Genomic DNA, 26,773 nt, shown 5'->3' with positions numbered 1-26,773 from the left:
CCTTGGTACAGAGATGTCAGGGAAGGCCTGCTGCAAAATAATTGCAGGAAGACAAAGTCCTGAGAAGGTTAAGTCGTTAAAACAAGTTGAATTTAGAGCCAAAAGTGGGGAACTGAAAACCCTGAAGGTTCGGGGGATTATTGTGGGCGGGAGAACAGTCTTTTAAATTATAACTGGGCCTAGGACAAAACCGACCCTCATTTCCAAAGAATATCTTGTTTCTATTTACTCTCTTGTACTCTCTCAAACACTTAATATAGTACTCTTCACGCAATAAGTGCTCAATAAACACCTGAATTGATTAATGTATTGCCCAAACTTCTTCACAGTTCAAATGTTCCCAGCCTCACATTCAATCAAATGAAAAGAGGGTTGGCGGCTATTTCTTTTAGACGTAGTATTTTGGGATTGGTTGGAAACTGCTTTGTGTAGCATTTTGGGTGGGTGAGTATGTGTGATTGCTTCCTGATTGGCGAAGGAGCTTGTCTGATTGACGGCAGTGGCCCGGGAGCATTGAGGGTCGGCGTTTTCCTCACTCCACTGCCAGCCTGGCTGACCTCTGGGAACTGACTGAAGTGAGGCTCTCTCGGCAAGGACAGGGGGAAGGGGAGGGAAGGGGAGGGATGGGGAGAGTGGTCAAGGCTAGTGCTTGAAAAAGCCCAGGATGTCCTCTGTTAATCAGGTGATAATGCTGTCATCAGGGTTCCTAGGGAGGACTCTGGGACTGTACTAATGACACCTGGCTCCAAAACCATTAGCCTTTGGGTGTGCTGTATGCTCCCTATTTTTAATAATTGTGATCCCCTTCCATGCAGATTTTGATCAAAAGAGGAATTTTTCTCCACAAAATTCCTTTTTAAAATACTCTTTCTGCAATCACTAGCTCGCCATCCCCCATATCTATTGTCGCTGCACTAAGACCACCAAACGATAACTGTATTATCATTTTTACAAATAATGAATATCAGTAAGTTCTACGAGCTTTGAGCCCTTAGGAGGAAAAGCACACATATATACATCCAATGTGGTGTCACTCTTCATCCTTTCATTCAGTAGGGTATATTGAGCACCTAGAGGGTACAGAGAAGTGTTCTAAGATCTTGGAAGAGTTCAATAAACGTGGAAGATGTGGCTCCTGACTTTGAGAATCTATGATCATTATGAATTCATTTTCTGCCAGAGACTCAGAGAAGAAATGAGACAGGACCTATGCATTCTTAGAGGGGAAACAGATGCCACCATGGTGCAATAGCTTGGAAGGATGGGGTGGTTCTCCTGTTGTCAGTCAGTCAATTGTATTTACTGAGTGCTTCCTGTATGCAGAGCACTGTGTTAGGCATTTGGGAGAGTACAGTATACAATATAATGGACACATTCAGACATATTCCCAACCCACAACGAGCTTACAGTCTAGTATACAGTCTTATTATCCACTGTCCAGTGTCTTGAGTGGGTTTGGTGAGGAAGAGATTGTCCCTTAACAGTTACATTTCACTCTTCTGAAAATGTGAATTTGCAGGCCCCTCTCAAGCTAAAAACCATCACTAGACATTTGCACTAGTCCTCTCAAAGGCAGCATCGTGCTAATATGACAGTTATCCCAGTGGTACATCTATCAATCAGCAGTACTTATTGAGTGCCTAATATGTGCAGAGCAATGTACTAAGTGTTTGGGAAGAGGACAATAAAGTTAGAAGAACCAATATTTGTCCTCAAGGAGTTTACAGTCTAGAGGGGAGGAAGACCCAAAATAATTTATGGAGAGAAGAAGTGAAAGGGCAAATGGACATGTAGATGAATATGTACTTACATTACAGGGTATATGAGTCAATATTTACAGAATTTTTGGTATTTATGATACCATAAAAATTCTTACACATCTATCAGAGTAATTGAGTATTACCCAACCTGACAATCTGAGGGAGCTTGACACATGATGAAATAATATATATAAAGAATGATAATGATTCATATGGGTGTGTGGGGGCCTGGGGCAGGAAAGAAATGCCAAAACATCTGTGGTATTAATACAGCCATTTTCTTCACCATCTTCTGGCCTGACCATCCTACTGGGGCATGTGTCAAGGATGGCACTTTGCGGGAAGCCAAACTGTAGAAAGGAATCAATGAAGTCAAACAGCCGAATGGTTGCATTGTGAATTTGTGGTTCCTAATTTCTTTTGCTGCTTTTGTTCTTATGCCTTAAATTTGTCTTTGTGACACCTCTAGGCCCCATTTTCCTCTAAGGATTTTTTTTGGGGGGGGGATTGTCAAGGAGAACGAAGGATAAAATAATGAGGGAAGCAAAGATATTTCCCTTGGTGAAATATAAAGGAAATGCAGTAGGTTTGATGGAAAAGAAACACCCCAAAACAACTTCATATGTAATAAATGTTCTTCCTGGCTGTTGCTTACAAAATCCATATGCATCCTTTAGGCGTACCTGTTTATTGATAAATGCTTAATACAGTTCAATGTGCCTAAGGAAACCTCAGTAAATGTTTATTAAAGATGAGACATGGAAGCTCCTGATAGCATTGCCTAATTGATTTCAATGATTCCAGTTTATTACCTTTGTCTTAGCAGTAGAATTATTAGTATTTACTGAACACCCACTTGATGCAGTGCACTGTACTAGGCAACTAAACGAAGAAGTGATGGATTCCTTGCCCACAAGAATCTTACTAATGGGGAGTTAGTGGGTACTTAAGGAAGAGGCAGGGGGATGAAAGAATATTCTGAGTTGACTTTAACTCTCCTTGCCATTTCTACCCGATCCCATATCGAGATCACATCCGGGAGGCTTTATGTTTCGAAAATATCGTGATCAGGATGCCCCATCAGTTCTGATCTGTTGTTCTCTGCCTTCCCTTCCCATAAAAGAATGTTGAATCTGTGTTAGGGCTCAGCTCCGGCACCTCTGGATCGGGCAGCCTGTAGGCCCGGCACCTCTGATCTTACCAACTGAGTTATGAAAGTAAAAATAAAATCTTTTATTTTCACTCTGTAAAGCTCTCTAACACTCTTAGAAAACTATATTCACAGGCTAGTCATTTGGATAAACTTGCTGTGACTCCATATGTGGCAGTATTCTTTTATTGGTATTGCTGTTGTGTATTCAAAATCTATACGAACTGAAGATGTAAGAAGAGAGCCTGGTACTACTTTTGTTCACATTAAGCACTGCCCTAAAAGTGTTTTCACCCTGGGCTTTCTCATAGTAGTAGCAGTGATATTTATTGAAGGCCCATGATGTGCAATGCACTGTACTAAATCTATCAGTGGTATTTATTGAGGGTTTACCATTGGCAGAGTAAACTAAGCACTCGAGAGAATTAGCAGCCACGTTCCCTGCCCATAATGAGTTTACACTCTAGAGGTCTAAATGCTACAGTCTAGATGCTTAAGAAAATACAACAGAAGCACAAGCCACATTCCTTGACCATGAGGATCATACATTATCATGAAAGAGAGATGTAAACCTACAGATAGGTTTATGAGAAGTATGTGAAGCTGCAAGGCCTAGTGGATAGAGCACAGACTTGGGGGTCAGAGGAGCTGGGTTCTAATCCCAGATCCTCCACTTGTCTATGTGACTTAACTTCTCTGGGCCTCAGATACCTCATTTGTAAAATGAGGATTGATGCTGTGAGGCCCGTGTGGGACAGGGACTGTGTCTGATATAATTAACTTGTACTTACCCCAGTGCTTAGTATGGTGCCTGGCATATAGTAAGCACTTAACAAGTACCATTTTAAGAAATGGGATAATTAGAATAAATCAAAATAACTGAGTCCCTCTTTAGGATTCCTGTTCCTCACTCAGATGATCTGCTTTCATCTCATTACCCAGGTACCCAATTGACATTAAACTCTCCCCTTCCATTCACATTTCTCTGGACCATAAGCTCCTTGTGGGCAGGGAACATGTCTATCAACTCTGTTGTTCTGTACTCTCCCAAGCACTTAGTACAGTGTTCTGCACACAGTAAGCACTCAATAAATAGTATTGATTAACTAATTTCTCAAAATCAGAGAAGAATCAAGTCACAGATGTTTACAGTCTTTTGGGTACATATTTTAGCTTCAGAAATGAATCAAATTCCAGTTAAGGAAGATTTAAAATCATCTGAAGGTAGTGGGACCCAATGGAAAGGGCCTGGGCTTGGGAATCAGAGGACCTGAGTTTTGCCACTTGCCTGCTGTGTGACCTTGGGCAAGTTGCTTCACTCCTCTGTGCTTCAGTTTACTCAAGAAAATAGTTGATCTTTCTCCCCTTTAGACTGTGAGCCCCATGCAGGACAGGAACTGTGTCTGATCTGATTCTATCTACCCCAGCTCATATTACAGTGTTTGGCACATAGTAAATCGTTAACAAATACACAATTATTATTCTTAAGAGAAAAATAAATCAGGGTGTAGTGGACTATATCAGAAGAATTTATTCATTTTCTAGTGCCTCAGAAGAAGCATATCTGGTGTATACGAGCAGTTGTAAATCCTCCCTCTGGTGAACATTTCATCCCAACTTTAAATAAAACCCAGCACTCTAAGTTGAATGTAGCTAAACTAAAACAGGTCTTCTATCAGACCCTGCAAAAGAAACAAAAGTCTTGAAAGAGGGACTAATCACAGTCTTTGCTTCCTGATCACAGTGCCCAAGCCAGGATTCTCAAATGAGCTGGCAAATCCTGTATTAACTCTTCAGTCATTTACAATAATGTGTATTGAGAGCCTAATGTGGTAAAATTAGTAGTAGTAGGAGGAGAAGTTGGAGGAGAAGGTAGAGGAGGACAAGGAGGAGTAATGGCATTTATTGAACACTTATTAAATAAAATGCACTCTGCTAAGTTCTCGAGAAGTAATAACTGAAGTACAAGACTCATTCCTTGCCCACAAAGAGTTTACATTCTAATGCAGTGTTTACATTCTATTATGTGCTAAGCTCTGTACTAAATACTTGGGAGAGTAAAACAGAAATAGAAAACACAGTTCCTCTCCTTGAGAATAATAATGATGGCACTTGTTAAGCACTTACTACATCTCAGGCACTGTTTTAAGAGCTGGGGTAGATATAAGTAAATAATGTTGAACATAGTCCCTGTCCCACGTGGGGCTCACGGTCCAAGTAGGAATGAGAACAGGCATTTAATCTTCATTTAACAGTTGAGGAAATCAAGCTTCAGAGAAATAAGTGACTTGCCCAAGGTCACACTGCAGACAACTGGCAGAAGCAGGATAAATTCCAGGTCCTCTGACTCCTAGGCCCAGTTCTTTCCACTAGGTCTGGTTGGAATAATAATAATAATGATAATAATTATATTTGTTAAGTGCTTACTATGTGACAGACACTGTACTAAGAGCTGGGGTAGAAACAAGCTAATCAGGTTGGACATAGTCCCTGTCCCACATGGGGCTAACATTCTTAATTCCCATTTTACAGATGAGGTAACTGAGGCACCAAGAAGTGAAATGACTTGCCCAAGGTCACACAGCGGACAAGCGGTGGAGACGAGATTAGAACCCAGGTCCTTCTGACTCCCAAGCCCGTGCTCTATCCAGTAGGCCATGGTCCTTCTTAGAATAGGGGATTTTCGATAGATTTCATTTTTTCTGACCTTCCTGAGGTCCTGTGTCCTATGTCCTATGTGAAATGCTCCCTGAGGTTTTGATGAGAGGAACTGAGTCCTCTCGTCGAAATGATTTCTTTCAACTATCTCCTACCCTCCTCCTTCAAAGACCAGAGAGAAAATCAGACCAGCCGATGTGTGAAGAGCATGAAGAGGAAAGAATCAACATTTACTGCCTGAACTGTGAGGTGCCTACGTGTTCCATGTGCAAAGTCTTTGGGGCTCATAAAGACTGCCAGGTCGCTCCTCTCACCCACGTATACCAGAATCAGAAGGTGAATAAGTGTCCTAGGTTCTCAGGTGAAAATTTTTCATTGGGAGTGTTGGGCTGAAAAGGAGGTGGGACTTTTGGGGTAGTGAGCAGGGAGGGGTTTGGGAGTGGCAGGCAATCTTAGAAGAGCTAATGGGGTGAGAAAAAAGGAGTATTTGGGGTCCTTTTGGCCATGTATAGGAGTCCAGGCCCAACAACTGTGAGAGGATGAAAATGACTTTACTTTCCCAGCTGAAAACCCTAGCAAAACACTCCATCGTCCCCCATGGAGTTGGTATCTCTGCCTTGGTTTCTCCTCATACTTCACTGGGGAAACTGGGGCTGATTGTGTTTCTTCTCAATGCCAGCCAACATCTCTCCCTAGCCACATCAGTCAGCCTGAGGGGTGGGAGGAGCAGCTCTTGAGATAATCATTCTGCAATCCAATTCTTTCCTTTTTCCAAGAACAAAAGCAAACTCTTACGGGAATGTCCTAAAATACAGGCTGATTTCCTCCTCCACCTCCCAAAGCCATTTGTTTTAAGGCCTTTCCCCAAGGTGCCATTTATGGCACTTGGTTAAAGTGGAAAAAAAACACCCCGAAACAGCTTCATGCACCTGTCCCTGCCCATTCCCCAGCTCTCAGCCGGCTCTGCCCTTCCAGTTAACACTGAAGCCAAGTCAGTGCTGAACGGGGTCAGGGATTATTACCTGGCAAATAAAAGGGGAATTTTGAAGATTCAGAGAGATGTGTCCCCAAGGACACTCTGAGAAATTCCAGAGAGGTGAGGGCCTTACTATTTTCAATTTCAGCCCTTGAATACACAAGGCCCCTGAATTCCACTGACTTTCTATTTGGAGTGGCTTCCAGAACACAAAGGGGTACCTATTTCACATCCGCTTTCACGGGCATCTTGTGCTTTGAGATCTACGTGAGTCCATCTGCTCACATAGCTCCAGTCTGACTATATGTTTTCAGGATTTTTGCCTTATCCCTAGTTGAGTACTGAGAAATAAATCCCAAGTAGAATTAACCTGGGGACTTCACAACCCAGTCCTTTGCCCCTTAGGTAAATGCCCATAATGTTTGTGTTCTGTAACTGCTTGACCTCTTAAGTATAAAGTCTGCTATGTCCTTGTAAGTGTTGTTTGAGTTCTCCATTTTAGTCTCTTAAATGCCGGCCCTTCCGCCTCTCTGTTGGTTCTGGGCACAGGTCAAAGTACCACAGAGTTCTGTTCTCAAAAGAAAAAAAAATTGCTGAAAAGCCCTGATCTGGTTCACGGGAAATGTTTGCTTCCTATCAAAATGATTCCAAGTTTTCAGGTCAAAACACATGTGGGCCTCTAAAATCACTCGTTGTGGGTTCAAACTATCATCGTGAATGATTGCTGTCGAAGACACGTGGTAGGCATATCTGTCCTCAAAAGTGTGATTTCCCTAGTAGGACTCCCCAGGCAGTAAAATGGGAACAAGATTCTTCACCTCCTTTACCACTTTTTCGGCATAAATTGTCCTGGGTTTGGGTGTCAAAGCCACGATGGTGGGGATCTGGATTTGTAGGGGCAAGAAGAGGAGGCCAGTTAACTCACCTCCAAGGCATTGGCCCAGAAGTCTCCTACTTTGAGCAGTCAGCTCTTCCATGGGTGCCACTGGTTGAAGAGAAAGAGTCCTGTGCCTCTTTTGAGGCAGGAAGGGCATTCTGGGGCCTGTGCACCTCTCACAGACACATATAAGAATAATCGTCCATTCTTTGCTCTCCAGTCGGAACTCAGCGATGGCATCGCAGTCCTCGTGGGAAGCAATGACCGGGTGCAGGGAATTATCAGTCAGCTGGAAGAGACTTGCAAGGCTGTCGAGGTGAGTCGAGTGGCAGTAGCCTTCTTGAATATCAAGTCTGAAACCCTCTGGGTCAAACTCCCTGCTGAGGACCAGTCTGCGGATTTTGATTCTGATGCTTTGTTCTCATCAGTTTGAGCCGACACCCCACACCTCGCACCCTTGGAGGATTAGCTGGCTCTAGGGTAGGATGACCATTCATCTGGCTTTATACTAGACAGTTCTGTTTTCAACTGGGCTGTCCCTGGGACATAACTACTTTATTTTAAAGGTTTAACCTTATTTAAAGGTTATTTAAGGTGGGTCTGCTATAGTTGTAGAATGCAATTTTTCTACCCATCTTTAGAAAACCACATAAAATTATATGGGACGAAATTCAGTATTTTAAACCCATTGGAACCTAGGTTTTGAGAGATTAACAAATCTAGAACACTCAAGTCCATCAGACTTTGGAGATTTTTAGAGCCCAGATGGGCTATCTAATTTGCTCAGCCTTAGTGTTCTGGTGGATGTTGAAGGAATGTGACATAGATACGGCTGCCTGGACCTTGTGTGACTACAGTTGTTCAGTTGCTAGTGATTTGCCTGAGACAGAGTCCTTATCTACCACTCTATTTTGGCTACAGCGTTGGGATCCTTATATGGAAATAGCAGCTGGACTAGCTTTCTCTGCTCTTTGCCCCATCACTCTCCTGAACTGCGATATGATGTTTTTGCTACTGGAATCTGGGCTTTGGAAATCTATAACATAAAATGATTTGCAGTTTCAGTTGTAACTGCTTGTTGATGATCCTTTAAGAAAGACAACATGGCCTAGTGGAAAGAGCATGGGCCTGGGAATCAAAGGACTTGGGTTTTAATCACTTAAAACTTTGGTCACTTTAGTCACTTAACCTCTCCATGCCTCAGTTTCCTCAATTGTAAAGTGGGGATTAAGTACCTGATCTCCCTTCTACTTAGACTGTGAGCCCTGTGCAGGTCAGGGACTAGTCTAACCTAATTAATTTGTACCTACCCCAGCTCTTAGAACAGTGTTTGACACATAGTAAGCCCTTAACAAATATATTTTTAAAAAAAGAGAAAGAAAAGGCCACAGATCCCAATCTGTCCAAGTAAAAAGCAAATATGAAAGATAAAATTAATGAAATCCAAAGCAGAGCACTTTATTATGTCCCTAGCTATTTATCTCATCCTAACCAGGGATAATAATGATAACAGTAATAATAGTAATAATAATAATTCAATATTTAAGTATTAAGTGCTGGGGTAGAGTCAATATAAGCAGATTATACACAGTTTTCTCCTATATGGGGCTCACAGTTTAAAAGCAAGAGAGAACAGGTATTTTACCCTCATTTTACAGATCAGGAAAATGAGGTTCAGAGAAGTTAAGTAACTTGCCCAAGGTCACACAGTGTGTAAGTGATAGAACTGGGATTAGAACTAGGTCCTCTGACTCCCAGTTCAGTGCTCTTTCCACTGGACCTCAGGATAAAAGGTGTGGCAGGTTTAAAACTGTTTACTCCGGCAAATGAGAAAATCGTAGGGAACGAAAGTGAAAATTCTGTTAACTGGAAGAGATAAACTGGGAGGAGGTCATGAGTTCTCAGACATCAGTGTGACTTTCAAGTATGTTCATGAGCAGCATTTTAGTAATGCTGTTTTTACGTTTTTGTGGTGGTTGTTAGCCAAAACTTAAAGCACTCCAAGTGGCGGTTACACAGGTCCTGACTCTAAGAGACAGGTAATGACAATGAAGAGCCGAACCCTGGCTGCAGTACACCGCCTCTGGAAAACTGAATCCAAAATAGAGAACTGAGGGAGTCCAAGCTTGTTTTTCTACTTAAAACTCGATAGAATTTGCATCCACAAATTAAAAGTTTGAAGTCACACCGCCACACTTGTATCCAACTCGACCAATGGGTCGAAAAGTCAGATCCTGCAATTGTCGTTTGACATCACCCACTCCATAGTGTCATGGAGTAACTGTAAGATTCCAGTTGATTTAGGAAAATCAAGGCATGAAACAAAGAGAATCATTGAAATGAAGATTACCTTAATTGGGAAATAGATTTGCTTTCTCCTCATACTGATCAGAGAAAGAATGACAAGAAGGACCGTGTTCCATTTGGGTCTATTATTTTTGCCTGCCATTTTAAAGAACACATGAATTCACATATGACAGAAAATATGTCTTAAAGCAGGACCAATTTTCATGTTAGGCAGCACAAATCCCAGAAGGGCTAAAGTAAAAATTAAATTACATTTGGGAATTTAAAAGAGATGAAACATGATATCGGGTAATCCTTTTAAACTATTAAAATAACATTTCCATGTCATGATTTTATGGTCCATTTCCTACTACTTGTTTTGGAGGTAGTAAACCAGCACAGCATTTCCTTTTCAGACTACTCCACGTGCCTGAAGCTGAGTATGCTTTGGTGAAAAGGGTACGGAAGAAAGGGTCACAATGGGGAAAGATCAACACAATAAACCAGCGTCTCCCAAAACATCTTGAGGGATTTCTAGGAAAGTGAAACAGCTCTCAAATATGTAATCAGAGTATTAACCCAGGAATGAAACAGGCTCAGGAGGGGGTAACTTAGAATGGAAAAGCTCTAAACAAAATAGTTCCTGGGTACTAACAACACTGTCTACCCCATCACAAAGATTCCTCCCTCCCCCGGGGAATTTCAAAAGTGAAGCAACGGTCGATCTAAACATAGCCCACAGGGAGTTATCAGAGACAGCTGGGCCAGGAAGCTATTTGCAGATTTTAGTGAACGGACCTCTCTGCTGCCATAAAGAAGAGGTGCCAGGTTTGGGCCGGATATAAAAAAGCCACTTAGAGTGGGCTCTGGGATTTCTTCAATCAATCAATGGTATTTATCGAGCATTTACTGTGAGCAGGGCACTGTTCTAAGCACGTTTTCCTCAGGTGCAGGGGAGAGGCAGGCTCAGAGGGAGCTCTGCAGCTCCCCAGCCCGAAGCAGCAGCCCCCAATAAATCCCTACCACCCCTGTCTAGGGTGGCCACTGATCCGGATTTATCCTAGACAGGCCAATTTTCAGCTGGTCTGTCCCCTGTCTGGTATGGATATGGCACCAGACGCCTTGGGGATTGATATTTTCATTTGAAGCCCCACCTTTCTCTGCCTCAGTCCCTGCTGCTGAGTTCCATGACTTGGAAGAGGTGCTTGTGTTCAGATGAACGTGTACCTGGAACACAGAGGCTCTGGAGCAAGTTGGGAGGAGTCAGGAGAACCCCAGAGGAACACTCTAGGTTTGGGGGGATCGGATCAACTTCCTCAAAATGTTAATCGATCAATCAGTTGTACTTATCGAGCCTTTACTTGGTGAAGAGCACCGAACTAAGCACTTGGGTGAGTTCGCTAGAATTAGTAGACATGATCCCTGCCCTCGAGGAGCTTACAGGATAGTGGGAAGAGGAACACAATAATCACTTTCAGAAAGGAGGTGATAATAGAGTATAAAGATAGGTACATTCATTCATTCATTCAGTTGTATTTATTGAGCACTTACTGTGGGCAGAACACTATACTAAGCGCTTAGCACTTGTACTTAGCACTTAGTACATGAGTGCTCCCCTGTTAGGGGAGAAGAAGGAGGTGGTGAGTACCCAACTGCTTGAGGGGCTGCTAAAGTGCTGATGGGGCAGTTGGGGAGGAGCAGCATGGCCTAGTGGAAAAGGCACAGGCTTGGGCCTCAGAGGACATGAGTTCTAATCCTGGCTCTGCTCCTTGTCTACTGGGTGATTTGGGGCAAGCAGCTTAACTTTTCTGTGCCTCAGTTTCCTCAACTGTAAAATCAATCAATCATATTTACTGAGCACTTACTGTGTGCAGAACATTTTACTAAGCACTTGGGATAGTACAGTGTAATAATTCAGCAGAGAGTTCCTAACCCTAATAGGGCTCACGACTGAAGATGTTGGTGGGGCGGGGTGTCTTAGTCAGTCAATCGTAATTATTACGCACTTACTGTGTGCAGAGCACTGTACTAAATTCTTGGAAGAGTATAATATAACAATGTAAGAGACATATTCCCCGCCCACAACAAGCTTACATCTAGAGGGGATTCAAATGGGGATTCAACACGTGTTCCCTCTTCTGCTTAGACTGTGAGTCCTCTGTTAGACTGGGACTGTGTTCGACCTAATTACTTGTCTCTACCCCAGTGCTTAGAACAGTGCTTGACACATATTAAGCACTTAATGAATATCATAATTATTATAATGATCCGGAGAAGATTCATTCACTGAGGAAGGTCTCCTGGAAGAGTTGTGATTTCAGAAGAGCTCTGTATGCAGCTGTTTGGGAAGCAGTTAGGGAGGAAACCAGAATTTCAGTAACATCTGATTTCTTTTAAAGACCTGGAAATGCAATCTCTTTCCTTTTAAAAAAAAATCCCAGGACTTTTCCATTCATATGGCTATTTCACTTGACCTAAGGTGGTCTTCATTCAATAAAACCTCTTTAACTCCCTCCCTGGTTTAGGAAGAGAATCCTCTAGTAAATACTTTCTAGGTGCATACATTAGAATGTCTGCTCCCTCTTTAAGAGTGTAAGCTCCTTGTGGGCAAGGAACATGTCACCTTTTTGTGTTGTACTTTCCCAAGCACTCAGAACAATGCATTACAGCAGTGGGAGTCCAATAAACACAACCAATATTAGTATAAATAATAACAAAAACAGGCATACAGGTATTTGTAAGCCTTAAATTACCCTTTTTAAACCTGCAACAAAACTATTTCCAGGAATGCTGCAGAAGACAGAAACAGGAACTGTGTGAAAAATTTGACTACCTATATGGAATCCTTGAAGAAAGAAAGAATGAAATGACCCAGATCATTACTAGAAGTCAAGAGGAGAAACTGGATCATGTCCGCTCTCTGATGAAAAAGTACGGAGACCACTTGGAGACAGTGTCTAAGCTGGTGGAGTCTGGCATTCAGTTCATGGATGAGCCCGAAATGGCGGTTTTTCTACAGGTACATTTCCACGGGAGACACAAAACTAAAGAGTCAATATGCTCCTTGAGATGGCCCAGGACTAATAAAATGCTTCACGCTATTCCATATTTCAATTATTTTTACATCATTCATATTTTGCGCTATTACGGTCCAAGAAAATTATTTTGCTTTTATGTGCATGACTCTTGATCTACTTATCTAATTCAATCATCTTCAAAGAGTGAAATGTTGCTTAGCTAGAAAATGGTTCTGGCAAAGAGCAGATGCCGTTCATTGGATTTACAGTTAGTTAATGTTAGAGGCTGCTGAAGGAGGATTTAGAACTCAGAGCACCTTGTGTAAAAACTTCTAAATGTTTCTTTTTTTGGTTTTCACAGAATGCCAAAACATTGCTACGAAAGTAAGTCATTTTCATTGAGTGAAAAACTTGTGTCTTCCATTTTCACCCCAAGTTATCAAACTTTAAACACTTGATGTAATTGACACTCATTTTTTTAGGATTTCTGAAGCATCTAAAGCATTTCAGATGGAGAAAATTGAGCATGGCTATGAAAACATGAACCATTTCACGGTCAACCTCAATAGAGAGGAGAAGATAATAAGAGAAATTGACTTTTACAGAGGTATGTTATCTAGTTGACAAAAATCACTGTCTTAAACTACAGCTGTGTGCAATCTACAGAATGGTGCCAGGTAGGGAAAACAGGATTCAGCTCTTTCCTCCAAAACAGAACTAGACAATTTTACAAGAATCTTAATCTAAAGTAAAATTCCATTAACTTTAGAATCAAGTCTTTTGTTGACAACTTTTATTTGTGGTTCTGATATCGTGGCAGGTGGATCGAGCACAGGGCTGGGATCCAGAAGGTCATGGATTCTAATCCTGTTCCGCCACTTGTCTGCCATGTGACTTTGTGCATGTCACTTAACTCCTCTATGGCTGAGTTCCCTCATCTGTAAAATGGGGATTAAGACTGGGAGCCCTATGTGGGACAGGGACCATGTCCGACCTGATTAGCTTGTATCTACCCCATTGCTTAGAACCGTTCCTGGCACATAGTAAGTGCTTAACAAATACCACAATTGTCATTATTATCATGAAGGCCATTACCGGGAAGCTGTGTTCTCATGTGATGGGCAGGGGTACAGTACATTATGAGTTTCACACCAAGGTTTATGTGCAAAAGTCAGTAGGGCAGCTGAAGTGGCCCCAGCAAAATGCCATGCTGTGTGCCCCGGCAAGAGAACCCAGCATAACCTTTAAGAAGGAAAGTCCCCTATTTACCCAGGATGGTTTAGTTATCAACCAGATTACAGTGTGCTTTTAAAATCCTCCCAGCACTGAGATTCACAAGGAGGGTAGCCTCACGCATTTTTAATTATTTTTACCAAGTCATTTTGCATTTCCATGGTAGAAGGGGATGCAGATGAAGAGGAGGAAGTGGCAGAGGGCGAAGAGTTGGAGGACGTTCGTACTGAATCATCAGGAGAGGAGGAAACCTCAGAGAGAGTATCTCAGCCACTTCAGCTGGACCCCAAACCTCAGGCCAACCCCCAAGCCGATCCCCAAGCTGACCCCGTGACATTTCGTCCACCTTCTCCAGAGTCCGCTCCTCACTCGCCAGCCACTCTTCCCGTTTCCCAGGTAACTGCAGCCCCAAACCCAGCCTCCACCAAACCTCCAGCTTTGACAGAGGCAAGCGTGTGCCCCAAAGAATGGCCTAGAATCCAGTCTGACCCAAGAAAAAGCAAAATTAGTCAGACAGGCGTTCTTGGTATGTGGAAAAAGTGATCTCAGGTTTATAGTGCATCAAGATGCTACCCAGATTTCAAGATTATGCAAGAGGTTTCGGATGCTTGATTACGGATGTGTGTGTGTGTGCAGGCACACATGTACAACATGGTATTTCCGCAATGGGGCTTTCCCAAACCCTCCTAAGGTATTGTCAGATTCAATGGTTATTTTGGTTATACTTTAAATTGTAAAATCATAATGATGGAAAACTTGGGCTTTGATTTTATTACTCCTTTAGGGAACTGGAATTTATTTTAGATATGAAATGGGAATCAAAAATCACTTGAACTTGGCTACAAGAATGGAAAGAACCCCCCTTGACCACAGTAGTTCATTTTTTCATTGTTCCACTCAAATCTGGCCTCATTTTTCTCCCAACCTGCATTCGGACAGGGGCAGCTTGTTTTCCAGAGTGGGTTGGCTTGCAATCTATGTATATATGTATTCATTTTCTTTGGAAATGAGGTTACTTGGATGTTGTGTGTGAGTGATTGAGCATCCTCTATGGGAATCTGGAATGACACTGCCTAAATTTCATGCCACGTCGACTTCATGTAGCATTCTAGTTTGTGCATGAGTTTTTGATGGTTTGATTATGATTTGGGTGAGCAGATGAAATCAAACAACTCAGCCAATTCTGTTTTGTCTTTGGTAATAGGAGAGAAGGATCAGATGGAAATTAAAATCAATAGATAATTCGAAAACCCCACGTCAGTCAATTGTTTTCACTTCCTTTCCCTACCAAAGCTGCAAGCAGAAACTGAATCGGAGTTTCCCCACTTCTCTCTGCCCAGCCCAACATCTTTTGGCTAGGACCTCAAGGGAGAAGAAAAAATAAAGGGTCTGCATAATCAACTCCTAATAAGTAGTTCCTAGTTGAAATTAAGAGCTCAATTGCCATGGAATTTCCATATTGATTTGTTGGGGGTCTTCAATGGCCCATGTTTTGGGGGATTTTTTATGAACAAAGAGAGAAAGCCAAAATCGTGCTGGCTGTTGGTGACAAATATGGAGGCAACTGAAGGCCACCATTGTTTATTTTTCATTTTCACTTTATCTGTCCTGATTAAGGGGGAGGTTGCGCCCACTGGGGCTCAGCAGCCTGCAGAGTCTGAAAGTCAAGTGCTGTCACCGGTGGAAAGTGCGGATCCCTTGTTTTACCCTAGCTGGTATAAGGTCCAAAACCGCCCAGCGTCCAACTCAACGTCCACCCTCGGGAGCGACAGTACGGGTCAAGTAGGGCCTTCGGTTTCTAAGGCGACGTGTGTGCAGAAGGCGGAGGAGGCCGGAGCAGCAGCCAGGGAGAGGGCAGGAGCCAGTGGTGCAGACAGTAGTCCAGCCACCGCCCCTTTTCAGGTTAGTGCCGTGCCTGAGGGCCTCAGGGTGGATGCACTGCAGCTCTACCCAAACAGGATCCCCAAAGGAAAATCATTCTTCATGGGGCAGAGGGAAAATGTTACCTCAGAAACAATGGGACTTCAAACATCTCTTGAAGATTTATCAAAAAAAGGGAGGGGAAATCAAACTGGTGAGACAGAGGTGTGATACTGGTGAGACACTAGTGAGACAGATACTGGCGGCTCGCTGCCCGACTTCCTCTGGGGACCTGGCTGGGGGTGGAATCGAGGTGTGGATGAACCTGGGGCCAAGGCTCAGTCAGCTGTGGGCAGGACTGCTGCAGCCATGACAGTGTTTCCGCTGGCTGTGTCACCACCTCAGGTTCTGCATGGAATGGCCATTTGTTCTTGTGCGGCCTTTTCCTGCACCGGCCCCCTCAGGGCTTGTGGAGCCTAACCAGCTGCTTGCGTGCCACTCACAGCAATCCCAAGAAGCATGGTTGTTTTCATATTTAGTTTGCATTGGAAACAGCTCTGCTGACCCACTACTTCGGGAAATGCTTTTGCTCTGCTAAGCGAAAGAAGGGCGTCAACAATTAGATCTGCCTTTTCCTCGTCCTCTATCCCAGTTTGGGCTTGAAAATTGATTTGACTTTTCCCCTGTTGTCCTCAGAGAACACTGCTAGGGTCTGGAGCCTCCAAACCTTCATTGCTACATAAGGGTTCTCTATTTTTAATGAGTCCTGAAGTTCCTGTTATTTTTTCTATCGTGGATATGGGTATGTGCATGGTTGTGGAGTCCCACAGAAGAGAGAGCCGTTGCTGTTTCTTCTGGAATAAGAATGCTAATGGTGACTTGACACTCAGAAGCACTCTTGAATTGATATGTGTGTGTGTGTGTGTGTGTGTGTGTGTGTGTGTGTCTGAACAACGAACAGGCAGTAGATTGCCTCAAAATGGTGACAAATAACCTCAACTGTTGTTTAAGTCTTTTAGACATTTGGTGATGGAAGCAATGCAGTTGAAGGCAGGAAACAATTTTGAAAATTGAAAAACACTAACCTGTGCCAGAGTGCCGTCACAGGAGGTAGAAATGGCAAAAATAAATGTTTTGTAGGTGTGTTTTGCTGCCTGAAGACTCTTGAAGTGATTGGTTTGTGGGCAAAGGAATGGCACTGAATCTCATGTAGCGGTATTTTGTAAAATTTAGAGAAACATTATGCAGAAAGATGAAGTGGCGTAAAAAGGGCCTAGTTTTCTAAACAGAGTAAAACATACGAAAGTCAAGATAGGAAGCATGCTGCAAAGCAAAGTGGGAAGTCTTCAACTCCAAATACTGAAAAGTTCCTTTCTTTTTGCTGTTGTAAGTGAAGCATTCTTCTTATTTTCTCACAGGAGTTAGCAATCAGCATATCACTTTTGGCTTTTCTTGTTATGCTTCACCACCTCTGGAGTCAGATTCAATGCGTGATTTTTACTTTAAGGGGTAGGAAATATTTTGTTTTGCCCTCAACTAACATTATAAGTGGCTTTCCCCCTGTCTTCCCAGTTCCAGATCTGAACATCCCTCCATTTCTCAAGAATCATGCTGTCACATAATGCCGCCTGCCCAAAGCTCCCTGCTCTCTCCCCTTCCTCTGACTACCCAAGGGAAACTGCCCCTGTGTGTTACTGTGCATGGTTTAAGCCACCTTTCTCTCAGGAAAGAGGGGAGATCTGACTCAGACCAGATGGTGAGTCAGTGGGAAATCATTCAGTAATCAATGATTAGTTAATACTGAATGCTAGTTATGAAAAACCTGGCTACTCAATGTGCTTATGAACTACAGCACAGTCGTTCCACCTGAGGATTGGAAAACTTTCGCTGGCCATAAAGTGTCGGTTGGGGTAATGAAGGAGAATTTTTTCTGAGAGTAGTTTAGGACTTTTCATAAAGAGATTAAATTTCAGGGATTTACCTCTGGAACCCCAACATCTCTCCTGGGAGAAAACGGAACTAAGGTAGCTAATGGTGCGTGACAACCTTCCAGCTTCAGACTGAGGCAGGAATCTCTAAGGAAGCACAGGCTCATCTGACCGGCAGAGACTGGCCCAATTTAGGGTGTCTCTGTTCTCCCTGAGGCTTAGGGGTCATCAGTGAGTTTTCTCTGGGATATGAGTGCAAAGCTCTTCCTGTTCTAAATTTTAGGGAGTGAGGGTGGGGACAAGATATTAAAGCAGATGAACAGGCTGCACTTGATTAAAAGAAAAATGCCAGCCTTGGGGTCTAATTTGGGCTAAATATCTCATCTCAAACTCAGAATGCCTGTGTGTGTTTGTGTAGTAGGGGTGGGAGGGAGAGGAGAGCAGACTTTTATGATGGTTGTTCTGAGGCTGTATGGAAAATTTCATGCTTCAAGCCTTCATACCTAGCTAGCCCATCTCATGTGAACTAATATTCATGCACCTGTTACGCGTGGTTTGGTATGGAAGATGGCAGGGAAAACTGAAGGTTTCTAGGACAGCCAAGGAACTAGAAATATTTCGGTGTTTAAGATAGGAACATGAGGGATGGAAAATCTCCAAACTTGCATGGGATGAAGGTAAGAGGCCAGGTCTGCCCTCTGTGTAAAATCTGCCCGGAGAGTACGGAGCTCTGAGGAATTGGGATGACTATTTGGCCAACCCAACCCAGATAATTCAGAGCTGAAAGTGGGTTTCTGGAGGGCACGGGTGGTCGGAAGTGATGGTCTACACTTGTTGAGTTCAGCAGGTCCTTGATCAACTCCCTGTTCTGGCCTTGTGAACCTGACCTTAGAAGGGTAGATCCTAACTCTGTAGAATTTGTTGATATCTTTTTTTCTCCATGCACACTTTAAAATTCAACTCAAAATGTGCTTCTGAAGCCAAAAACTCACCTTTCTTCTCCCCATTTCCTCCCCAATGCTTCCTTTGAGCCTCTCTTCCGTGATTTCCACTAGCCTCAGGGATTAATTCTCAGACACCTGGAATGAGCAAGCCTATGGGTCCTGCTCAAAGGGTATGAGGCAATCATCCTCATCTCTTCCTTAGAGTTGGCACATATGATCAAATTTTTTTTGTCCTAAATTGACATACACAGGCCTCATCTGAACTCCATCTAGATTATAAGCCCCTTTTTTTATGGTATTTGTTAAGCGCTTACTTTGTGTTAAACACTGTTCTAAGCTCTAGGATAGCTACAAGTTAATTAGGTCGGGTGTCTGTCCCACACAGGGCTCACAGTCTAAGAAGGAGGTTTTTGATGCCCATTTTAGACTGTAGCTTACTGTAAGCTCCTTTTTTATGGTATTTGTTAAGTGCTTACTATGTGTCACACACTGTTCTAAGCCTTAGAATAGGTACAACTAAATTAGGTTGGATACAATCCCTGTCCTGAACAGGGCTCACAGTCTAAATATGAGGTTTTTGATCCCTGTTTTACAGTTGAGGAAACTGAGGCACAGAAGCTAAATGACTTGGAAGGGATCACACAGCAAGCAATTGGCAGAGTCGGGATTTAGAACCCAGGTCCTCCAATTCCCAGGCCCATACTTTTTTCAGTAGGCCACGCCGCTTCTCAGTAGGCCATGCTGCTTTTCAAGCTCCTTGTGGGCAGAGAACGTCTCTACCAACTCGGTTATACTGTACTCTCCCAAGAGCTTAGTACAAGTGCTCTGCACACAGGAAGCACTCAATAAATGTGATTGATTGATCGATCTGAACTCTGTCCCACAACTCAAAACCTGGATTGGGGAATTTAGTGCTGCTTGGCTCTGCTAAGGCTGCAAGTTAAACCTCTGATTTCCACTCCCAGTGGAATAGTAACATGTTGATGGTGAAGAACACCTTGAGAACACCTATCCAGCCCAGGATTGTGTCCCCAAGAGGAGCAGCAGGATACGCAGAGGAGTTATGTGATGGATATCCTCCTTGACATCCATCCTAATTATTAGGGATGTCCAACATCCATAGGAGGTTGAAATTCAGTCAGATCCAAAGGATGTGTCTTAGTCATCTCTGTGGCCGAGGGATGGACGGTCCTGAGAAAAGGTTTGAATTCAACTCGTTGATGAATTGAGACCCCCTAATCATTTGCTGTGCTACTCCTAGAGGGCCCAGTGCTGGAGACTGTATCTCTCTAGTTTAAAGAGAGCTCAGTGGAAATGAGTTTGATCCATTTATTTGGTTTATTTATTTTTTGGATTTGAAAAATGACATCCTTCTCTAGGATATGGTCGGAGCAGAAGCAGAGTGAGATACCACACAAATGAAAATCCCTACACAAATCTGTATGGCATGATTACGCTGCAACGGTTCAGGTCTATGCGATGCTTTTTCTCCAATTAGAAAAGATCACAGAATTGTTGCTCTCCACATCTGAACCTGATCTAGAGACCAAAGCCAGGTAAAATTCCTCAGTATTGCCTATGTCCCTAGAGAACAGACACCTGAGCCTCTCTACCTTTTCCACTTGTGGAGTTTCTGTTTGTCATGGTAGATTGTAAGCTCTTTGTGGGCAGAAATATTTCTAATATAGTCTCCCAGGGACTTAGTGCAATATTTTGCACACAGTAGGTGCTCAATAAATACTGTTGATTGACGGATCAACTTTCTCTCTTGCTCTCCACTCTGCCTATTCCAAAGCATCAGAATTTTATGAATAGTATTAAATCAGCGGCCCTTCTAGTGTGCTTACTGTGAGAAAAGCACTGAACTAGGTCTCCTAGAACATACAATAGAAGGAAGTCACAGAGCCTAACCACAGGGAGCTTATAATCTTCATCCAGGCTTTACTTGATTTCTGAAGAATATGGAGATTACTTTTTGCTGTGACTTACCCCCCAGTTGATATTTTGAATGTGCACTCCAGTCTCTCTTACCTTGTCAGTTCTATTTGGTCCCATTGCTTTACTCAGGGTAATATGCCCATCTCTCTGTCTTGCTAATACTGCCCATAATTTCAAGCAGTCCATCAATCAGTGGTGTTTATTGAACATTTACTATATGCAGAGCAGTGTACTAAGCTCTCGGGAAAGTACAAACAACGGAGTTGCAGACACATTCCCTGCCCTCAAGGAGCTTAATTTCAACTAGAGTTGTGCAGGTAGAGAGGAAAAGATGTCCTCACACATCTGGAGTTCCCGTGAGGTCGTATTCTCTTCTTCCTGGATCCTGGATTTCTTCCTCAGACAGAGCCCTCTCATTAGTCCCAAGTGCCAGCTTAAGGAATAAGATCCACTCAAGCTTGGAAAGGGATCGGAATTCCTCTTTTACACGAGCTGAGGGTCCCAGAGCCTTCCCCTTACAGCCACTAGTTCAATGTTCCAGACCTGAGATCTTGTGAAATTTCCCATCACCCCATCAGCCCCCCAATCTCTTACTGAGTTCAGACCTGAGCAGAACTCTTAAATGATCACAGAGCATACTGTCAGAAGGAGTTTCAGCCAATTGGAAATAAATGGGCGAGGCATAAATCCCTAAGACACCATCCATAGAGATTTAGATCATTTTTATGCAAATGAACCTTGGGGCTGAAGCCTCCCAATCACCTATACCCTCCCCCTTTCTAGATTTCTGATCAAACGAAGGAGTGAAGAAAGCAGTCAATCAATCAACCATATTTAGACTGTCCAAGAGATCAGAGACCAAGAAGTGAGAGGTGCTGAAAACTATTTTTTCTGAGTTATTTTCATTTCAAAGACACCGTGGAGCCTTAAACAACCATGGAACAAAGAGCATGATGTTATTCAAGGGCCTGATTTCCCCAGAGCACAAATGTTTTCTGTGTTCTTTGAAATAATATATTTAATTTTCCAAAACAAATAGGAATGAATGAAAATTAAACTCTGTCCTCCTCATTTAATTGAGGCCTCCGTGGTGTCAAATGATTTTTCAAACACAAATGACTACCACAGAGTGACTGCATCATCTTTCATACATTAAGCAGATCAAGAGTATAAATCATTTTTATGTCCAGGCACCTCCTGTGCTGGAATTTCATCTTGGTAAAAATAGAGAGAAAAGTGATCAGGGCTAAAGCTGCCCTACATTAAGCACCTAGCATTATTTCTCACTTAACAAAGTAGAGAGAGCTGGAAGACAGAGTCAAAAGGCAGGAATCTTGGCATGATGGCTCATACTTTCCAAAATGGTGGGTTAGAACACGCTTCCTATAAATAAGAAAATAATCACAAGACTCTTACATTACTCTTTTTCTGGATTCATCTGTATGCCAGAGCTCCATTTTGTTTTCCACTTTCTACTAGGTAAGTGACATACTAATGAAAGTTGATTTGTGTGTTTTACCGTTAGGTTAAAAAGTCAGCGATGAATATCATTGTAGATTACAGGTCAGAGGTGCAGCCTGTAGTCTAAATCAAAGGAGTAGCAATCATCATTTAAAGAAGGAAACATAATTTAAATGACAGAAAAGTGGTGTTCTGAATTCATTTCCCTCGACAATCTGTATCTCCTACACTTTAATGCCACGAGAAACGTATGAGAAGGAGAAAGCTGTGGGGGTAATTGTAATTGAATTGCTCATGTTATTCCTGCTTCTCATGTTTCTAAATTTTCTATTACTTTGCCGTAACCTATGACACTTGTTTTGCATTGCCAAGCCCATGGACATTTCTAGCCTTATTCATGGTGGAGGTTTTTTAAGATTTCATTGAGCAAATATTTATCCAGGAGAAGGCGATAGATTCCAAGTCACAGAGTTTGACTTTGGGCTTTGCTTCAGTTAGTTCTTAGTGGGGTGAATCGGATTCAAGAGAAGGGGTGGCGGGTGTTTTAGGGCAACTTGGCCTAGGGAAGAGTGTGGGGCTGGGAGCCAGGAGACCGGATTTCTAATCCCAGCTCTGCTGCTGATGTCTTGTGTGACCCTGGGCAAGTTACTTAACCTCTCTGAGCTTCAGTTTCCTCATCTGTAAAATGGGGATGAGATCCCTACTCTCCCCACTTCTTAGATTGTGAGCCCTGGGTGGGCCAGGGTCTCTGTTGAATATAACTATCCATAGCTGCCCCAGCATTTTGCACGGTGCTTTGGTACATAGGAACCCTCTAGAATGTGAGCTCATTGTGGGCAAGAATGTGTCTATTTGTTGTTATATTGTACTCTCCCAAGCGCTTAGTACAGTACTTTGCACGGAGTAAGCACTCTATAAATAGAACTGAACGAATGAATGAGCCACTTAATAAAATACCATCATTTCTAAGGAAGCTGAGTGAAATTACATAACTGGGTCCAACTACCTTCTGCACTTCGCATTCTTTGGCCAGCTTTCAAATTTTCTCTCTTGATTTCTCCGGTGCCTAGGATTGCTGGGGTTTATCATATAATCCCAAATGATGGCCACACATATTTTATCCTCCAGGAACTCAACACAGAACATCATTGTATAGCCGGTCTCTGAAAGCTTGTTATGAGAAAGAGTAAGGCGTGCAAAGACAGGAATGCAAAGCAAACAAGCCAAAGTTGATAAGCATGATTGTCTTGCATTCTGCCAGAGATTATTGTGGTTCCCAAATACGCACTGACCAGTGTTTCTTGGTTTGGCCCTGGGCCCGATTGGTTGTCATTCCTGCATCTCTCAGGGAGAGAAAGAGCGCGCCACAGATTGGTTTAGCAAGTGTGTTCTCGTTTATGCCCAGAGCAGAGGGCTTGGCCAGACCTCCAAAATAATAACTGTGGCATTTGTTAAGCGCTTACTATGCTCCAGGCACTATTCTAAGTAAGATGAAAGATAATCGGGTTGGACATAATCCCTGTCCCACAAAGGGCTTGTATTCTTAATTCCCATTTTACAGTTGAGGGAACTGAGGCCCAGAGAAGTGAAGTGCCCTGCCCAAGGTCAGCACAGCAGGCAAGTGGTGGAGCCAGGATTAGAACCCAGGACCTTCTGAGGCCCAGGCCCTCACACTAGCCACTAGGCCACCCTGCTTCTGAAAAAAAAAAGCTGTCTTGGTAAACTGAGCAACTGTGATGGGAGGTGAGACAAGAGTCTCAACTCCTCCCCGATGCCCTAGGTTCCCACTTTCGAGACTTGTGGAGTAGGCAGGAAACAAGAACCTCTTGAGAAATCACTTGAACAAGTCATTTACCTTCCGGAGCTCTGTTAATGACTGGAGTTTCCCATCCAGCATTTGGAGCACAGTGTATCTATGGCCAAGTTTCCAACCCTAACATTTTCTACTACTCGGCCATCTTGCAGAAGTCATTCACTTGAGTTTAAAAAGCATCCCAAACTCCAGGACATGGTAGGAATTGTGACCTGATACCATCACTGAGATTCAGACCCTGGGGCATGAGTCATAGCCCCGACTGGAGCCTCTTCTTTTTCTCTGAACCCCGTGCTGGGTCCTCTGCCTGGGCACTTATTTTTAATCTTGAATGCAGAGTGTTTTCAGTTAGCCAGCTGATCCATGATTCAGAAATGTTAAGGAGGGGGTCCAGTGAATGCTCACATTCTCAGTGTCTCACTTCTGGTCGTTTCTAGCTTCCAGCAAACACTCCCAAGACTCAACTCCCTGAGGAACCTTATGGTTTGATGTGTTGAAGCTCTGGCATAGTGGATAGAGCACGGGCCTGGGAGACAGGAGCTCATGGGTTCAATCCTGGCTCTGCCATTTGTCTGCTTTGTGACCTCGGGCAAATCACTGGGCCTCAGTTACCTCATCTGTAAAATGGCGATTGAAACTGTGAGCTCTATATGGGACCGGGACTGGATCCAACCTGATTATTTCATATCTACCCCTGTGCTTAGTACAGTGTCTGGCGCATAGTAAGTGCTTAACAAATACCATAAAAAAAATCAAACCAGACCACCTCTCCAACAGGGCCACACCTCCCACAGAGACCACTGTAGTGCCTAAGAAGGCTTGTGTAGGTGAGAGATTATGGTTGATCTCTTGACTGTAAACTCATCTCTAGACTGTAAGCTCAGTGTGGGCAGGGAATATGCCTACCAACTCTGTTTTATTGTGTTCTCCCCAGCATTTAGTACAGTGCTCTGTATACCGTAAGAGCTCAATAAAGACCATCGATTGATGGATTGATTGATGACTGATGTCATAAACTTGTATCTACCCCTGTACTTAGCACATAGTACATGCTTTAAAAATGCTATAATTATAAACAAACGCTAGTTGACTTTGCTACCCGTGCTGATAGTACTTTCCTGCTGAGCAGTTGAGATCGGGAACAAACGAAGAAGTGTACTGTGGATATTGACCATCTGTCATTTCTAAATTTTGAATATTATTCTGGGTTTGTTAAATAACCACGCAGCACACCCCTTCACCTTGGTAACTTTATCCTGTATTTATAAGCTGAAACGAAGATAGCTAACACATGGGACTATCATGTTCCTCCAGGATGTTAAGGGGATTGGACAAACCTGCTATTTTAGCACAGAATGATAGCCAGGGAGCACTGAATATTGGAAAGCCCATATGATTCACTCAGTATTTGCTGGAGACAAATAGAGCGATGAGAGACACCCCCTACCAGAAATCATTCCCTCTAGACTGTAAACTCATTGTGGGTAGGGAAAGGGTCTGCTATATTGTTATATTGGACTCTCCCAAGCATTTAATACAGTGCTCTGCAAACAGTATGCGCTCAATAAGTACAATTGACTGATTGATTGATTGAGGGTTTGAATAGAGTCCTGGGCAAAACAGAGTTCTACTGCCCACTTCCTTCATCTGACCACCCCCACCCACAACCCTGCAATTAATTCATTCATTCTTGCAATAGTATTTATTGAGCGCTTACTATGTGCAGGGCACTGTATTAAGTGTTTGGAATGTACAATTTGGCAACAGATAGCGACAATCCCTGCCCATTATCGGGCTTACAGTCTAAACGGGGGAGACAGACAGCAAAGCAAAACAGAACAAAATCAAAACAAGACTACATCATCAAGATAAATAGAATCAAGGGGACGTACACCTCATTAACAAAATAAATAGCACAGTGCTGAAGGGAGGGGAAGGGGGAAGAGCAGAGGGTGGGGGGGGGGAGCATAGGGGAAGGGGGCCTAATTCTTTTTCCCTCCTATACAGCATTCATAAAATGGCCTGGGTTCTCTCTAGAAATGTCCCATTAAGGGCTTAAAAATATTTCTGACATTTTAAAAAAGAAATTCACTTACTAGGAATTTGGGAGCATTAGATGGTTGTTGGTTAGCCTCTAGCTTCAGTAAAATGCCTGGAACTGGTTGTCTCAAAAGGATCTTTGGCAGATAACAAGTATCCAGACACCATGTCTGTAAACTAGGAGTGGCATGCATTGTACTATACTGTGAAAGCAATTATTCAGAGCATATTCGCCTCAAATATCAAGGCAATTGAAGTCAAAGTGGGTTTTTTTCCCACCTGAATTACCTGGATGATTTGCCAGTGCCGATCCAGATGTGGTCAAGTTAGACGGATCGAGACAATAATAAAGCGGTGTGGCCTAGTGGGCCGGGAAGTTAGAGGACCTGGGTTCTAATCCCAGCTCTGCCACTAGTTTGCTGAGTGACTTTGGGCAAGTCACTTAACTTCTCTGTGTCTCAGTTACCTCATCTGTAAAATGGGGATTAAGACTGTGTGCTCTGTGTGGGACAGGGATTGTATCCAACCTGATTGTCTCGTGCCTACCCCAGCACTTAGTACAATGCCCAGCACATATAACAAATACCATTTAAAAAAACCAAACTATTGATAAGTTAAAAATATTTTTGAGCCAGCAAATGCTACAGCGGCAAATGTGGTTTATATCTTGAATCTACCCCAGCGCCTAGAACAGTGTTTGGCACATAGTAAGCGCTTAACAAATACCATTATTATTATTTCTTATCCTTATCATACTTCTTGGACCTCACTAATATTTCACAGTGAGTTGAGCCCACACTTAAGAGTTTCTGGGACTAGGTGACTGAAGGCC

General features: G+C 43.0%; 1 protein-coding gene across 2 annotated transcripts in view; it reads left to right on the top strand.

Annotated features, from left to right (window-relative positions):
* Window positions 1-26,773, top strand: part of TRIM55 (tripartite motif containing 55) — a 32,996-nt gene that overhangs the window by 1,624 nt on the left and 4,599 nt on the right. Inside the window, exons 3-9 of one of the 2 annotated variants that reach the window (XM_007667005.3) lie at window positions 5,739-5,904; window positions 7,642-7,737; window positions 12,493-12,726; window positions 13,086-13,108; window positions 13,207-13,331; window positions 14,124-14,353; window positions 15,575-15,859. In XM_007667005.3, coding sequence (XP_007665195.2) covers window positions 5,739-5,904; window positions 7,642-7,737; window positions 12,493-12,726; window positions 13,086-13,108; window positions 13,207-13,331; window positions 14,124-14,353; window positions 15,575-15,859 — 1,159 coding nt within the window. The remainder of the gene's footprint in view (window positions 1-5,738; window positions 5,905-7,641; window positions 7,738-12,492; window positions 12,727-13,085; window positions 13,109-13,206; window positions 13,332-14,123; window positions 14,354-15,574; window positions 15,860-26,773) is intronic. The other variant, XM_007667011.3, reaches the window with a different exon arrangement.

Source organism: Ornithorhynchus anatinus, chromosome 7 (genome assembly GCF_004115215.2).
Source record: "Ornithorhynchus anatinus isolate Pmale09 chromosome 7, mOrnAna1.pri.v4, whole genome shotgun sequence".
In the NCBI taxonomy this organism is placed as follows: Eukaryota; Metazoa; Chordata; class Mammalia; order Monotremata; family Ornithorhynchidae; genus Ornithorhynchus; species Ornithorhynchus anatinus.
This window is presented reverse-complemented; position numbering and strand designations above follow the sequence as displayed.